We start from the raw sequence: 16,915 nt of genomic DNA, 5'->3' as shown, positions 1-16,915 counted from the left end.
AATGTAAGAACACTACACCCAACTTCTCTCTCACTAACCACTAACAACTAACTACTAACCCACTGCCATGGACAGACAGCCCAGTAGCTAAGGTATGTGTCCAGGACAGCGTTCTTGAAACGTAACTGGATATAAGCAAGAAAATAAGTTTAACAATTAAAAATTATACAATCCACCGTACCTCAAGCAAACGCTTTACAACTGAGTCCCATTTCGCACCGTAAGCATATGGGCCCCACGTACCGGGGTAAACTGATCTCTTGTTTTAAACGTATCGTTGCTGTTACTGTGGTGACTGCGGACGTGTTAACGTGTATACCGTGAAACCATACACGCAGTAATGGTATTACTTTACTCATCTATTGATGGCGAAATGGCTAGGCCACTGTGGTTAATATTGATAACTCCTGGGTTCGCTTCAAGTGAGTGCTTCAACAATAGGACTAAAAATATACTCAAAGGCAAAATTTATTGTGACATGGATTGTTTGGAGTAATAAATTTGTGAATGGATTTATGGATGTAAACCAGATAAAATGTGCATGAAACAGCTCAAAGAAATACAACCAAGCAATTGTTGCAGCGATTGCATACTTTGTGCAAGAAACATGGACTATTCGGGAGAAATGCTGTCCAGTGTTCACCATAAAAGGCCAGACATTCAGTCGCAAATCATTGCCACTCTGTGCAGCCTTCAGAAGTCCAGAAGTCTGAGAAACACCATCGGTGAACTGTTTGATACAATTTCGTTATGCCACGCCTCAGTAATAATGAAAGATGGCGAGTCATAGGGATGCTTGAATCTGGGACCTCGCAGCGTGACGTCGCACATCAATTCAACGTCCACAGAGACACCATATGGCACTTATGGCAACGATATCAACAAAACAACCAGGTCAGGGAACGTCCCCGTAGCGACCGACCACCCGTGACAACCCCTCGCCAAGACACATGAATCTGAACTACATGTACGCATCTGCGAAACAGGTTCCAGCCAGCAATCCTCACAGCCTGTACCATCCCTTTCTCCAGCGTTCAGTGGCCTCAATGAGACGACGGTGCCAGGCCTGTATCAATGCTCAAAGTGGACACACTCGCTCCTGACTATGTGAACTTCGCTCTGGATCCGCTCTAGTGATGTGGCTCATTTGCATATGGCAGGTGCGCCCTTTTCATAGACTATTGCTTGTTTCAATACTTTCGAACATTTATCTTTCCATGTTATAACGTTTCATATACGGCAGTAAAAACCTATCATCAATTATCTTTGTCTACTGTGTGTCACAATAACTTTTGCCTTTTAGTATATTTTCGGAAACGTGCCAAAAATAGGTTAGGTAGATCGGCTTTTATTATGATTCCTTTTACTCGCCCTTACGGGTCAACACACAATACTGTGTATGTACTCTGTTCAATTACACACTGAAACATAATAATGATTTATTACAACAGGCACTCATAACGGGGACAATAAAAATCATAATTTCTCACTGAGAAATCACCATGCCATTGGTTTAACTTACTCTACTATTGGAGGATTTGATGCCAACAAACCAATCACCTTGTCGGTACTAAATATGACGTCATCACGATTTGGCAAAGCACACACAATGACGTCACGTAGTTTAAAGTGTTTGCGTTTACGTCTTTCTGGTTTCTGTGTTAAACTTGCAATAAAATGGTAGTTTCATGCAATTCATTATAGATATTGTTTTACAGGTTATATATAGAACTTTGGGTTTTTAAAATTATCCGTGAAACGTGAATAAAATATAAAGTATATAATTATTTCACTCGGGACATAAATTTGATAATAACTGGTAACTCGTGTATTATCCTCTATATAAAATAATAAGGCATTGAAACAAATAGGGTCGGCCTTTTTCTAGATATTGTCGGGTTCCCTGAAACACATATTTTAGACCTTAATTGGATACGGGACGAACATAAATGAAAATGCATTTAAAGTTTGCAGACATCGTTAATTTTAATACCACTACTTACCATTTACCATATGTTCATTTTTTTTTTTTATTATTATTATTATTATTTTTTTTTTTGTACCGATGAGCTGTAAGGCTCTAGGTAAATAAGAAGTGAATCGAAAATCATCACCCTTCCCTCGCACACATTACGTACGTCATCAATTGCGTCAATATGCTGCAACGATGAAGTAAAATGTTCGTCATGGGTCCTGACCTCGAGAAAACGATCAAGATGCACACGCAAATCATAGATGATAAAACAACTTTCTGCTCTATGATAGCTAGTCCAGAATTTAATAGAACTATCTGGTCTTTTCATCAAATCAGATCTTGGTATCGCCATTAACCCAGTTTGTGCAGCCATGCTAAAACATCATCGTTCGGTAATTACAATTTACGATGGATAACACGAGCTACGCAAGCCGTCTATTATCCTCTTTATGTCGTTAATTGTAGAGTGATAAAACTATATTAGGCCAAACAAACAAAAATTACTTGTTTCCTATTACATGCTGGAAAAATATAGGGTAGGTAGGATGAAAAACATTTTATTTTGGAAAATAATTTTATTTATGGATATTAAATAAAGGTGTTGACTACCAGTATCCAAAATAAGCTCTTCATGTATAGAAATGCATTATGCAACAGTGTTTTCCCTAGAAATGAAGTAAGGCATGGTAAAGTGACGTTTTGGGGGCATATTTTATGTACAGTTTTAAATATAAGGGCTTTTTTTTCCATTATACAATTTTCAAAAGGACAAAAACCGTATGGCCATTTTATTTTCTATATCTATTTCATAACTTAATTAAAAAAAGGAAATATGTCGTACTATCCACAAAGGTGTGTTTAAAGGCTTCTTTTTACATGGGCAACTTATATATTTATAAAAGGCAAGGCATTTTGATTTTGAGGGCAACATGGTGCTAACCTATCTGCGGGAGAGTACATACAAAAGACCCCTTGCTGTTTAATAATAGGCAGAAGGTTTACTCTCATACTAACACTTAATTTCTGTACTGGTCCAGGACAGACTTGGTTGAACCTTAATTGGATAGAAACCAGTAAATAAGTTATAACAATTTATTTTAATGAAAACTGAAAAGAAGGGTTCTATATTTATCTGTCCAACAATAACATTTAAAAACAAATGTTATAAATATGATCTTTCCTAGTGTATGTAAGAAATGGTAGACTTACCAATTTTATAATTTGCAATGTTAGTTTTATTCTGTATACATCCAGTATTAAAGTACACACTTGGTTTGAAGCAATCAATTGGTCCAATGAATAGAAATGCAGTACAAATGCTCAGGATGCTCAAACGAATGTTCAAAAGTAAAGTTTGTTTTATTTAACGACGCCACTAGAGCACATTGATTTTTATCTTTAATATCATCTGCATTGGGCGTCAAACACATGGTCATTCTGACACTGTTCTTAGAGGAAACCCGCGAAGTTCCCAGTGACCACTTACAAAACATAACGAAACGCATCGAGATCTTACTGACATATTTAATCATTTGATTTGGCAGTAAACTCCATCAGTATCGGTAAACATTTCCTCCCCTAGTTTATCAGAAGGTCACTAAATTTCTACACGGCCAGTTTGTCGCTGGAGTAAATCATTAAATATAGTTATTATTATTATTATTATTATTATTATTATTATCATTATTATTAATCGGAACACCTCGCTACGCTAGATGTAGAGTAAATCGGAAAAGATCGCATATATTCGTGAAAACAATTTTCCGACTCTTCGCCCGATATCTCACGAAAGTTACCGAACTCCATCAATCAATTGTTAGAAGAAAACATTTCGTGGCTAACGGGTCGCCAATAAAACTAAATTTGCGACAGTAAAACCACCGATATACGTCCGCAAATTGGAAAACACAGTAGGGTTATCCCCTAAATGACACCAAATTCGTGTTTGTGATAGTTTTGGAATGTTTTCGTGGAAATCGTTGTTATATTAAAAATACATTTTTGGATATACACATTTTTTTTTAGTGTCGGCAGGTTCAAGTTAGGGTCGGTCGGGTAACCGGAAACAAACAATATTTTATGATACGCCTTATGTATCTTGCCAGTGACAGAACTGAAAGAAAGACACAGACAGATGTTTATCAATATAATTAATTTAGCCCCCCCCCCCATCCCCCTTCTTTCACCACCATACAAACCCCCCACCCACCAAAATATAATTAATAACCAACCCCCCAAACGAAAAAACTACAACAAAAACCAAACACCCCTCCCCCCCCCCCCCCAACACACACACACACACACACACACAAACCTCAGAAACAAACAAACAAGCTTAAAGTATGTTTTGTTTAATGACATCACTAGAGCACAATGATTTATTAATAATTGGCTATTGGGTGTCAAACATTCGTTAATTGTGACGTAGAGAGGAAACTCTCGACATGTTTCTATTAGTAGCAAGAAAGCTTTTATATGTATATTTGTACCATCCCAAAGACAAGAGATAGCACATGCCACGGCCTATAATATATCAGTAGTGTACTGGCTGGAACGAAGATATATCGCAAACTGACCGCGTATCAGACGAGTGGTTTACCACTGGTCTATGTTCCGACCACACAAAACAAGGCACACTCCTCATAATAATAATAATAATAATAGACACGCACATTATCTAATAAAAATGCCCCGCGAGTTCGAATCGAATTAGATAAAAAAAAAAAAAAAAAAAAAAAAAAAAAAAAAAATGACCAATTAAATCCACACAGGATAAGAAAGACGTTTCTCGTTTTACTTGAGAGAGGCAGGCGTAGCCATGTTCCATGATCCATTTGAAGTTGGACGTTTTTCTAACTCCGACCTGGTGCACTGATGTTTGATGTAGTGCTGCGCGTGTTAGTAGTTACTCAGTAAGTATACCGGTAACAAGATAGGTAACCAGTATGGTAGGGTGTTGTGGAACTGTGCATTATCTGTACTAGCAAACGTACGTACGTGTGAGTGGGTTCATGTATGCATGCTTCTCGATGTATTTATGTATCTATTAATAATAAATGTTTACGCACTGAAAAGCACACAAGTAAGCGTATAGGCAGGTATGCAGGCGGGCAGGCAGAAATGAATGCATTTAATACAGAAAGGTCCATAAAACAAAACGTTGGTTTTGTTTAACGACACCACTAGAACACATTGATTAATTAATCAACGGCTATTGGATTTTTAACATTTGGTAATTCTGACACATTGTCATCAGAGGAAACCGGCTATAGTTTTCCAAATGCAGCTTGGTGTCTTTTATATGCACCTTCCCACATACAGGAAAGCACTTACCACGGCCTGTGACCAGTTCTGATGCACAGAAAAACCCAATCAGTTGAATTTATCCACCGAGGTGGTTAGAATGTAGGAACAAGGTCCAATATATGTTTTAAGTCAAACATATATTGAAGACGGGACATAGCCCAGTGGTAAAGCGCTCACTTGATGCGCGGTCGGTGTAAAATCGAACCCTTTCGGTGGACACATTGGGCTATTTCTCGTTGCAGCCAATGAACCACAACTGGTATATTAAAGGCCGTGGTGTGTGTTATCCTGTCTGTGGGATGGTGCATATAAAATATCCCTTGCTACGAATGGAAAAATGTAGCGGGTTTTCTCTCTAAGACTAAAATTACCAAATGCTTCACATCCAATAGCTGATGATTAATAAATCAATGTGTTCTAGTGGTGTCGTTAAACCTGCATTTATTCACACCTGCCTGCCTGTCCTAAATTCTCCGTGAAACTCAATCAAGTTTATTCTAATGACGTCTGAAGACTTAGCATCTTTGGCATTACAATTTGTCTCAAATGGTAATATCGCCTTATTCAGACTGACAACCGCCGATTCTCGAACAAACGACTGCAGTGCTGTTTGACACACAACTGTCAGTTACACACATGCCAGAGTTAGATACATCAGAGTCTGCTTCTTACCAGGGCTAAGATCTTTGGGCAGTGGTTGACATAATTCGGCTCAAGAGACGAGATCGGCGGCAGCAATGACGTCATCCCTATAGCAGCCTTCACAAACAGATCACGGGATGACAATCTAGAATCAATATCGGCGATGAAGGTGCCAATCACAATTATTGCAGCTCAGCTTTATCCATTGTGTTTTTTGTTGTCACTCATCACCTGAACAATGATCCGCTCAGGAATGTGGTTTAGATGCTCTAAAACCGACGTCGGTTGATGTTTTCAGTGTTGGAATTTTTCCAAGAATTCGCTTCTTTAAAAGCCACTAGGGGCGGGACGTATCTTAGTGGCACAGCGCTCGCCTGATGAGCGATCGATCTAGGATCAATTCCTGTCGGTGGGCCCATAGGGCTATTTCTCGTTCCAGCCAGTGCTCCACAACTGGTGTAACAGAAACAGTGGTATGTACTATCCTTATCTGTGTAGGCCATACTGAATTGTATACCGCCGTCTTGTTCTTTCACTATTTTTCAAAATGGTTTCTTTCCCATTCGTGCTAATCGACATAACAAAACCCCACATAACTGACATATGACACACTTCAAGCAAAACATCATCATATTTTGAAATAGTGCAGACTATCAAACGTGTTTAACACTCACAACACCCCACCCTGCAGCTGAGGATACCCACACCGCCCCCATCACGCACCCCAGGATACCCACACCACCCCCATTCCGCAGACCAGGATTCCCACACCACCCCCATTACGCAACGCAGGATACCCACACCACCCCCATCCTGTAGCCCAGGATACCCACACCACCCGCATCCTATAGTCCAGGATACCCACACCACTCCTATCACGCACACCACCCCCATCACGCACCCCAGGATACCCACACCACCCCCATCCCGCACTCCGGAATACCTACACCTACCCCATACCGCACCACAGGACACCCACCTCACCCCACCCCACCCCCCATTCCGCACCCCAGTTATACTACTAAGAGAATCAGTTTCGGTGACCAGAATGACAGTGGAAAACACACTTTCACCAATGCTTAAGACTTCAAGTCTAACATTCGCATCTGAGGAAGCCATTTTTAAATACCAAATATCGACCCTTATTTATATTAAAGTTAAAGTTGGTTTTGTTTATAACATATTTTTATTAATTAATCATCGTCTACTAGATGTCAAACATTTGGCAATTCTGACTTGTAGTCATCAGAGGATGCTCGCTACATTTCCCATTAGCAGCAAGGGATATTTTGTATGCAGTTTCCCCAGACAGGAAAGCTCATGCTATGACCTTTCAGCAGTTGTGGTGCACTGGTTCGAACGAAATAAAAAAACAAACAACAACAATCAGTTGAATGGCTCAAACGTGGTGGTTTGATCCTGGGGCACAAGCACCTCATGGCGATCACTTGACTGTGTCCGGAACAAACTGGGGTTTTACTACATTACCCGGGGCAATTTAGATTATTTTGAAAATAGGGAGAGGATAAATATTTTAGATGAAAAGGTTAAGACTATTATATATGTTTTATTATCATTGATTATTAGGACGCTGAATATTCAAGTTGGCATGTCTAAAATATAATAATACCAAAAGCCTAACATACATATTTTTGTCCTGGAGGGTTCGTATCTGAACAGTTTGATAATCACACTGGCCTTTAATACACCAAGTGTGTAGCACTGGCTGGAGCTAAACAGATCCCGGACAATGAGTCATTGTTAGGCTAGCGTTTTAACATTTAACTACACTTGTGACAACAGAAAAAAAGAGTTAGTTGCACGTTTCTTCGAGTTTGAAGAAACTGATACACTATTCACTAAAACCGTTTAATAATGAATGATAACATTTGTCAACTGCTTGTGAAAGTGCATTTGTCTGAGCATTGATCTCCTATAGGGTGTATACCACCAAATGAAATCCCATAGACAACAATAGTAACATGTGTGGCATAAACTACTACCAACAATATCAATCGACATATACACCATGTATATACTACTACCATTCACCCTTAAAGTGAATCAGAAAACAATGGGGGTCAAGCTGCTCATTTTCATTAAACAGGCTACTTGATACAGTGGAACTAAACGGAATGTTTTGCCCAGATGAAAGCATTTTGTCTTTACAACCAACACACTCACATGCATCACCAATATCAGGACTTGTGGTACTAACAGTTTTATCAAATGTTGGGTGCACCTCGAACTTTGACCCAGCCAGAACTTGTTGTGGGTCTAGCTGGAGACGGCCCTATATCACTTTGTCCTGTTTCTACCGACACTGACTCCTGGCTAGGTACTACTTACTGGTCGAAAGGAAGAGAGACAGTGTGTGTATGAGAGAGAGACAGAGAGAGAGAGAGAGAGAGAGAGAGAGAGAGAGAGAGAGAGAGAGAGAGAGAGAGAGAGAGAGAGAGAGAGAGTGAGTGAGTTAGGAAGAGGGGTTAGGGAGAGGGGAGAAAGAGAGAGAGTGGGGATAACACACACGTACTGCTCCCACCGATACTGCATGAAAGTCAAGGTTATGCTATTTGTGGTAAAGTAAACCAGTTATGTATTTTTATATACAACTTTGCATGTTAATCTATGTAATATTGATTAAATAAATAGTGGCTATTTCTTGGTGTTTTTAATACGATTTTTATATCACAAAGTGATGTGTGAAAACCATATTTTTACGAATTGAGGTGTAATAAGTTAAAATATGGTTTTCACACATCACGCGTTGATATATAACTCGTATTGAAAAACCACCATTAAATGGTCTATGTATTATATTTGTTGTCAATATGTTTAGCTTTTTAAAATTTATTTCGTTTATTCTATCAGAAACACGTATATATATAAAATTTATTCTGGTGAATGTTTTGACGAAAATGTACTTGAACACGGACTTTAAAAAAAAAAAAAGATTAAAAATACCATAATTGAATTATTGAATTAATGATTATTCAATAATACTGCTGTGAAAATAAACCTGAATAAGTGATCGTCCAAAGAAACCAAAATCAAAATAAAACACGAATCGAAGTTCTATAGTGCTTCCCACTGGGAATACTCTTTTTCATACTACAAAATTTACTACAAACTATTTATTTCTGAGCCGATTGTTTTCCAAATTATACACAAAAATAGTTTGTTTGTTTGTTTTGTTTTGTTGTTGTTGTTGTTGTTGTTTTTTTGTTGTTTTTTGTTGTTGTGTTGTTGTTGTTGTTGTTGTTTTGTTTTTTTTTGTTGTTTTTTTTGTTTGTTTTTTGGGGGGTTTTTTTGGGGGGGGTGTTCAAAAACACTTTTACTTTTCCTCTTATGTCAAACCAATCTGAAATCATTTACAAAAAATATGTTTGTAGGTTTGTACGATATTGTGTCACCATTATTTTGCTTCGTACCCAATCAGTCTTAGATATTTTACGGACATTGCACTTCATATCCATAGTTTATAGGTGCTATTGTTCCAAGTACATATGTTTATTTTTCAAATACGAGCAGTTGCATTGCTAATCATAAAACTAAAAACAATGAAACGACACTGATCTCAATAATCAGATCGCAATAAGTTACAAGGGAGATAATTGAATCATGAACTTGTTCTCAAAAATATAAATATGATTTTTCTTTTTCACTGTAACTGAAATACAGTAAAAAATATGACTGTTCCACTGAATATCACTTTTATGGTTTCTGTAGATTTATATATTGCATTACTAAGTTTATAAATACTTTTTGAAAACCCTTTGCAAGTGGTCTGCTGGCGGAAAACATAAAATTTGCTACAACTAAAGACGCATTTACATTTTCTCTTTATTAATGGACGAAATGTTCCACGACTCTGGCAAGCAGCTGACTTCCCAGTGCAGTTATCAATCATTGTATTTATATTCATTGTTTCGAACCCGTCTCACTCCATCCAACATTAAAAATATAGTCACCGGGGCGAAAACCTATCAATAACGTTAATGCAAACACAATGATGTTGATCAATACACATCCTTCGAATACATTCTCTTTAATTCATAGGAATAGCTTTACTTCACGTTTTACTCGTTGAAGATAATTTCTTATTTATACATAACTAGCTAGTCGGGCAAGCGTATGACCTTCTAGCCATACTTAGGGTTTGCGAAAACGTCACATAATAGTAAAAACAAGCAATTATGCGTCTACTGGCTGCTGGACAAACATTCAGACTCATGTATTATATTAATATATAAGTATGATCATGCTGGGGTGTCGTTAAGCATGCATTAATTTATGTTATAAATAGCACTAATAATATGAATAATAAAGAAATTATTACACTCACGTGTGGGTCGTACTGATTTTAGGAAACTCGTGTCAGGATTCATGTATTACCCTCGCTCTAGATCGGACGATACATGAATCCAGACACTCGATTCGTACAATCAGTACGAAACACAAGCTCGTATAATAATCTCTATTTCTGTTGTTGTTCAGTATACATTTTAAAACGAAGACTAGAAATCTGTGATAACCCCCCACCCCCCCACCCCCTACCTCACCACCCCATCACCCAGCTCTATTAACGGATCGAGTTTCTGCTTCATGCCAATTAAATGTAAGCAGTGAAGTTGAAAATCATGGAAATAAAAGTATGTGTGGATGTGTATATTAGGGCCATGCCGTATGGCTGGATGGAGATGCACGTTCTCACAATTAAGTGCTGTCTGACCCGACACTGCATTTAGCAGGGTTAGGGTCAGCCAATTACACCACTGATTCAAACCTACACAGTGATCAATACCAGCGTGCGATTTACGAGTAAACGTGACACAGGAAAAACAAATTACTAATCGTAATGGAAGCTTTATTTTTAAACACATACATAAATTGCAATGCTAATTGTACATTCAACACGCATGCACGCACGCACGCACGCACGCACGCTCGCACGCGCGCACACTCACACATATCTACACATATGTGCGTGCGTTTGTGAACGTATAGCAGAAAAAAATATATAACGAGTGAACCTGATTTTAAAAAGCAAGTTCTAAAAAAAATGGTATCTAAAGCAAACGAAATAGTATTTTATTTCGTACATATACTCAAACGCTATATTTAAAATAAAATGTCACTTATTTCCCCAACTAAAACGATTAATATACACCAAAGGTAGCAATTAGTATCGACAGTGTTAATTTCGGTGGACTATTTGACTTTGACATATATGCAACAACCAATCAGATGATTATTGTCTTTACATCGATTGCATACACCTGTACAAAAGGATATACTCTGTGTTCGTAATGGGGTGTCACAAAAGTATGATCGTACATCTATTTATATCAACCAATCAACGATAGACCAATAATCGATTAATTGTACATTTTTGGAACTTGAAATTGGTTTCTACTTTTAAACCCAAATACTTTCAAAGCTTTGTGTTTTCTATATTATATTTCCTTTTATTCAGCATGAATCATCTACTGAACAAACTGATAATGATTACCTTTATACATCTGTCAATACAATTTAGTTTTTCCACATGGAAATTATAATGAAATATCATATGCTATTTTTCGAATTAAATATATATTATCTTGCTAGCCTTGGAATAAAAGGTCATGCAAATTGAAAACAAAATATTGATACTCCAGTGATCACGGGGGTAGATGAGATGTGACTTCTTTGTGTTGTCCATGTAACTGGACCATGACGCCATGGGTTGGATTGGTTCGCGAGAAGAATCAAACCATCAGTGTTCAACCGATTTGATTAACTGGAATATCACGACGGGAATTAATTATTTATCCTGGCCTAACAAGAGGATTCTCGTACAGCAAACAGACCCTGCCGTCAAGACACGCATGACGAGTGTCTGTTTTAATAGCTTGATATCCCTCGTGATAATAACTGATACCTAATCATTTATAACCACCGGAACATATTATTATATATTCCTGATATGCTGTCGAGATGTAATAATATTATGTTCTGGGTTTTTTTTTTTCAATGCGAGTCCAGCGGTAGACCGTGACAATTAATTGAGAGTTGAGTCACATTCAGGATTAAATATTAACTTTGTTTTGCAATACAATCACTGTAAATTAACCACCAATGAAACCTGTATATGAAAAAAACCCTGCCCCACTTCATATTAATGAGAAGTTATCGTATAATCTTAACATAATTAACACATTACTATGCTTTGTGAAATGCATATAATGTCGTCCTCTTTATTCATACCGGCCTCGGTGGCGTCGTGGTTAGGCCATCGGTCAACAGGCTGGTAGGTACTGGGTTCGGATCCCAGTCGAGGCATGGGATTTTTTATCCAGATACCGACTCCAAACCCTGAGTGAGTGCTCCGCAAGGCTCAATGGGTAGGTGTAAACCACTTGCACCGACCAGTGATCCATAACTGGTTCAACAAAGGCCATGGTTTGTGCTATCCTGCCTGTGGGAAGCGCAAATAAAAGATCCCTTGCTGCTAATCGGAAGAGTAGCCCATGAAGTGGCGACAGCGGTTTCCTCTTAAAATCTGTGTGGTCCTTAACCATATGTCTGACGCCATATAACCGTAAATAAAATGTGTTGAGTGCGTCGTTAAATAAAACATTTCTTTCTTTCTTTATTCATTTGGCTAAATTGGAAATTATCACAAAATTAATATACAGAAAACAAAAAAGCTGTAACATTAGTAGTTTTAGAAAGCGCGCTATGTTACGAAACACCAATCAGTATACGGCTTTGTAATTATCCTTTGGACTAGCATTATTATGATTGAGAAAAACAATCTGCATTAAGCACTCTGTAAACAAAACAGCTGATTTAACACATGACGCAACTAGTCTAGTGAATGACTGTTACATTAACACATGACACAACTAGTCTAGTGAATGACTGTTACATTAACACCTGACGCAACTAGTCTAGTGAATGACTGTTACATTAACACATGACACAACTAGTCTACTGAATGAATGTTACATTAACACATGACACAACTAGTCTAGTGAATGACTGTTACATTAACACGAGACGTAATTAGTCTAGTGAATGACTGTTACATTAACACGAGGCGTAACTAGTCTAGTGAATGACTGTTACATTAACACGAGACGTAACTGGTCTAGTGAATGACTGTTACATTAACACGAGACGTAGTTTAGTTTATGCATGTATGTATGCGTGCATGGATGGTTGAAGTTAAAATTTGTTTTGTTTAACGACACCACTAGATCACATTGATTGATTGGATGTCAGATATTTGGTAAATCAGATATATAGTATTAGAAAGGAAACCCGCATGCAAGGGATCTTTTATATGAACCATTCCACAGTCAGGATAGAACATACCACGATCTTTGATATATCAGTCTTGGTACACTGGCTGGATCGACGGGGATCGAACATGTTGCCACTGAACTACATCCGGCTCACTTGCATGGATGGATGCTTGAATGCATGTATGTATGTATGTATGTAAGTGTGTATGTATGTGTGTGTGTTTATGTATGTATGCATGTATGTATGTATTTTTATATTTTGAATATCTCTATTATATGTATGTCGGGTTTTGACTTAAACATACATATATTCAATGACGCACTGGCACAGGGGATATTAAAATCCTTTATTGCCTTCACAAATTTCCTCATGCCGTTACCGAGTTCCGAACCTGTGGCACCCAATCGCCCGCAATTGTTGGGCCGGAACGCTACCAATCAGACCAACTACGTTCTACAAAAATAGAACGATCGTTAGTCGACCATATTCGTACCGGTCCATCAACCACGCGGTTCTAAGGCCCCATGGCTTGGCAACGTTTGACTTACATGCAGATGTGGACAGACCTGGCACTGGCTATATATGTATTTTTATATTTTGAATATCTCTATTGTATGTATGTCGGGTTTTGACTTAAACATACATATATGCAATGACGCACTGGCACAGGGGATATTAAAATCCTTTATTGCCTTCACAAATTTCCTCATGCCGTTACCGAGACCCGAACCTGTGGCACCCAATCGCCCGCAATTGTTGGGCCGGAACGCTACCAATCATATGTATGTATGTATGTATGTATGTAAGTGTGTATGTATGTGTGTGTGTTTATATATGTATGTATGTATGTATGTATGTATGTATGTATGTATGTATATATGTATGTATGTAAGTATGTAAGTATGTGTGTATGTATATGTGTATGTATAAATAAGGACTCATATAAAGAACACGGGCAAGGTGTCTATAAAGGTTGTTTCTTCATAAAGGTCATATATAATAGATATTTTTACTGGATGTCCTATAGATACGGTTAATAGTTAATACGGAGGAAGCGAACAATGGGTTGCGTTGCAAAAACAAGGTACTTGTGATTAGTCATTAGTCAGTCCGGTCATTCCAATCGCTTCTCCTCTTTCGATCTGCACTGTCGACAACATTCTTTGTTCTTACCTGATGTCTCACTTTGCATTGGTCGTTTTGCGCGCCAGTGGACTACCGTACACACATCATACTAAATATTGCGTAAAAGATGAATTCCGTAAATACAATGGCAATGGAAGCCGCCATCATTGTCATTTAGCACAGAAGTGGCTATATAGATGGTGAAAGGCCCAGTGTAAGACCACCACACCTCATCTATACGTTCCCGTTATAAGGACGGGTTACATCCAGTATAATTATACTTTAATAAAGATACCGACTTGACGACACAGTCGTTAAAGCGTCGTCTTTACATTTAGTAGGAGCAGGGTTCGCATCCCCATACCAACTTGATTGTTTATGTGAATCGTGGCTGACAACAAATCAAGGAATGGATGAACAACTGAAGGGAAGGCATAAAGGTCGATATAATTTAGGCAGCGTCTCTAAAGCCGTCTTTTCTTTACATATATATATATAAAGATTATTATACGAGCTTGTGTATCGTACTGATTTTACGAAACGAAGTCAGGATTCTGGTATTTCCCGATCACGAGTGAGGGTAATACATGAATCCTGATACGAGTTTCGTAAAATCACTACGATTCCCACGCAAGTGTAATCATTTCTTTATTATTCATAATATCCTAAATATTAGTTTTATGAATGATAAGCTAGGACCATGTCAAAACGTTTCAAAAATAACTAGAAGGAGATGACATTTTGGTAAGCGTTTACAGAGCTAAGACTGGGGAAGCCGCATTAAGTTATGACGTCATTCGTTGTGAACATGAAGTCATTATGACACGTGTGTCGTACTGGTTATATTTCCCTGAATATCGTGAACTCTGGATAATAATTAAAAAAATAAACAACAGCATAATGATGACATAATGAGATAAGCACTTACCCGTATGGCGCTGTCTTTCCTGTTGCCCGGGCGAGGTAAGCCCGACGGCATCATCGTGGACGATTTGTGGGTTCTCGGGTGCTTCAAGATGCGCCTGCTGGATCGACGCGAGAAGAACGGGTATCCATTCACCATCCCCTATGCTGTAATCGAGACAGAACTCTTCACAACGTAGACTGTGTACAGCGACCTGTACACGGTTTGTTATTGTATCCTAAATACGCCACCCTCACACTGTCCCTCTTGGATAAAAGGAGTAAGAACACTTGCAACGTACACAGCGTGCAGTGACTTTTACACCGTCTCTTATTGTATCCTAAATGACGCCACTCTCTCACTGTCCCTCTTGGATACACGGATAGAGAAACCTTCACAACGTCAACTTGATGCAGCGACTTGTACACGGTGTGTTATCGTATCCTAAATGACGCCACCCTCACACTGTCCCTCTTGGATACACGGAGACAGAACACTTCCAAACGTACACTCGGTGTAATGTCTTTGTTGTTTATCCTACACCCACACACTGCCCCTTCAGAGCAAGGGTCATCACATTAAGGGTGCATGTACTCGCTATATGTTGCGATGATGTAGTGTAAGTCTGCTACACACGCTGACAGGCAGTGCGCTGTTTGCATATAAATTAATTATTTCTATGCTAAAATTACCTAAACTTATGTAATTTACGCTTCTCTTCGAAAATGAAGTTTACACTGAACACTCCTTTCCAAACAAAGCGTCACTCTGCAAAAAAAAAGGAAGCAAAACAAAAGAACACCGCAGTGCAATTTTCGTTTTCCCTCAAACCTGTGTGGTTATCAGTCTTACAGTAATGCGTTACAGTTGTTTCATCCAAATATATTATTCATCAGTCACGGTGCAACGTGTTTAGTTTCCGTTACGCACTAAAGATTATCATATTGCACACAATACATAGACCGATGGACGTTATCCTTTGAATTAATGATGAACGTATGGCATAATAATGTTTTATCATTTTATTTTATTTTAAATCTATTGTACACACTCAAACGTTTCTATACAATAGTGCACGTTTCTTTATTAAACGAATCAATGAATACCATGTCTCATTCAAATTAATGATAGCTCCGTCTCGCTTCAAATAATGCCCTACCTCGCTCGCATACCCTATTTCATTCGAATACAATATTGTCCTGTGTCACTCGAATTAACGAATACCCCTTGTTGAATTAAGAAATATCCTACTCACACAATTAAAAGCCACTCTGTATCACTCGAATTTTCGAGTATGCTGCTTTGCACGAATTAACTACTTGCTAATTTTTCTCGAATTAGTGAATATTTCCCCTCACACAAGTTAACGATAACCATGTTTCACTCGAATTAACGAACACTTGCCTCGCACAAATTAACGACCAGCTTAACGTATACACTAAAACACCCTGTGTTTGATTATTCAAACTAACGAGAGTTCTGTTACTTGAGTTATGTCATGTGGTACACGTTTTTCTTCATCGAACTTTGGACTGCTAAACATTTCACAGTGTAAGGTATTTTTTCCCTCTTGAACTGAATTAAGTAGCTGCATGATGTATGCTGCGTCGGAACATAATATTGACGTCTCATTGTCTCTACTAATTTACTGTCTGTGTGGTATCCCAGTA

The 16,915-nt window shown here is 38.2% G+C and overlaps 1 protein-coding gene across 1 annotated transcript in view; it reads right to left on the bottom strand.

Annotated features, from left to right (window-relative positions):
• LOC121382048 overlaps positions 1-16,046 on the bottom strand; it is an 81,920-nt gene extending 65,874 nt beyond the window's left edge. Inside the window, exon 1 of the mRNA XM_041511523.1 lies at positions 15,270-16,046. Within this exon, the coding sequence (XP_041367457.1) occupies positions 15,270-15,404 (135 nt within the window). The 5' untranslated portion in view covers positions 15,405-16,046. The remainder of the gene's footprint in view (positions 1-15,269) is intronic.
• Between the last annotated feature and the right edge of the window lie 869 nt (positions 16,047-16,915).

This window comes from Gigantopelta aegis, chromosome 9, assembly GCF_016097555.1.
Source record: "Gigantopelta aegis isolate Gae_Host chromosome 9, Gae_host_genome, whole genome shotgun sequence".
NCBI classification, from domain to species: domain Eukaryota; kingdom Metazoa; phylum Mollusca; class Gastropoda; order Neomphalida; family Peltospiridae; genus Gigantopelta; species Gigantopelta aegis.
The sequence above is the reverse complement of the archived record's forward strand: the minus strand, read 5'-3'. Positions and strand labels throughout refer to the sequence as shown.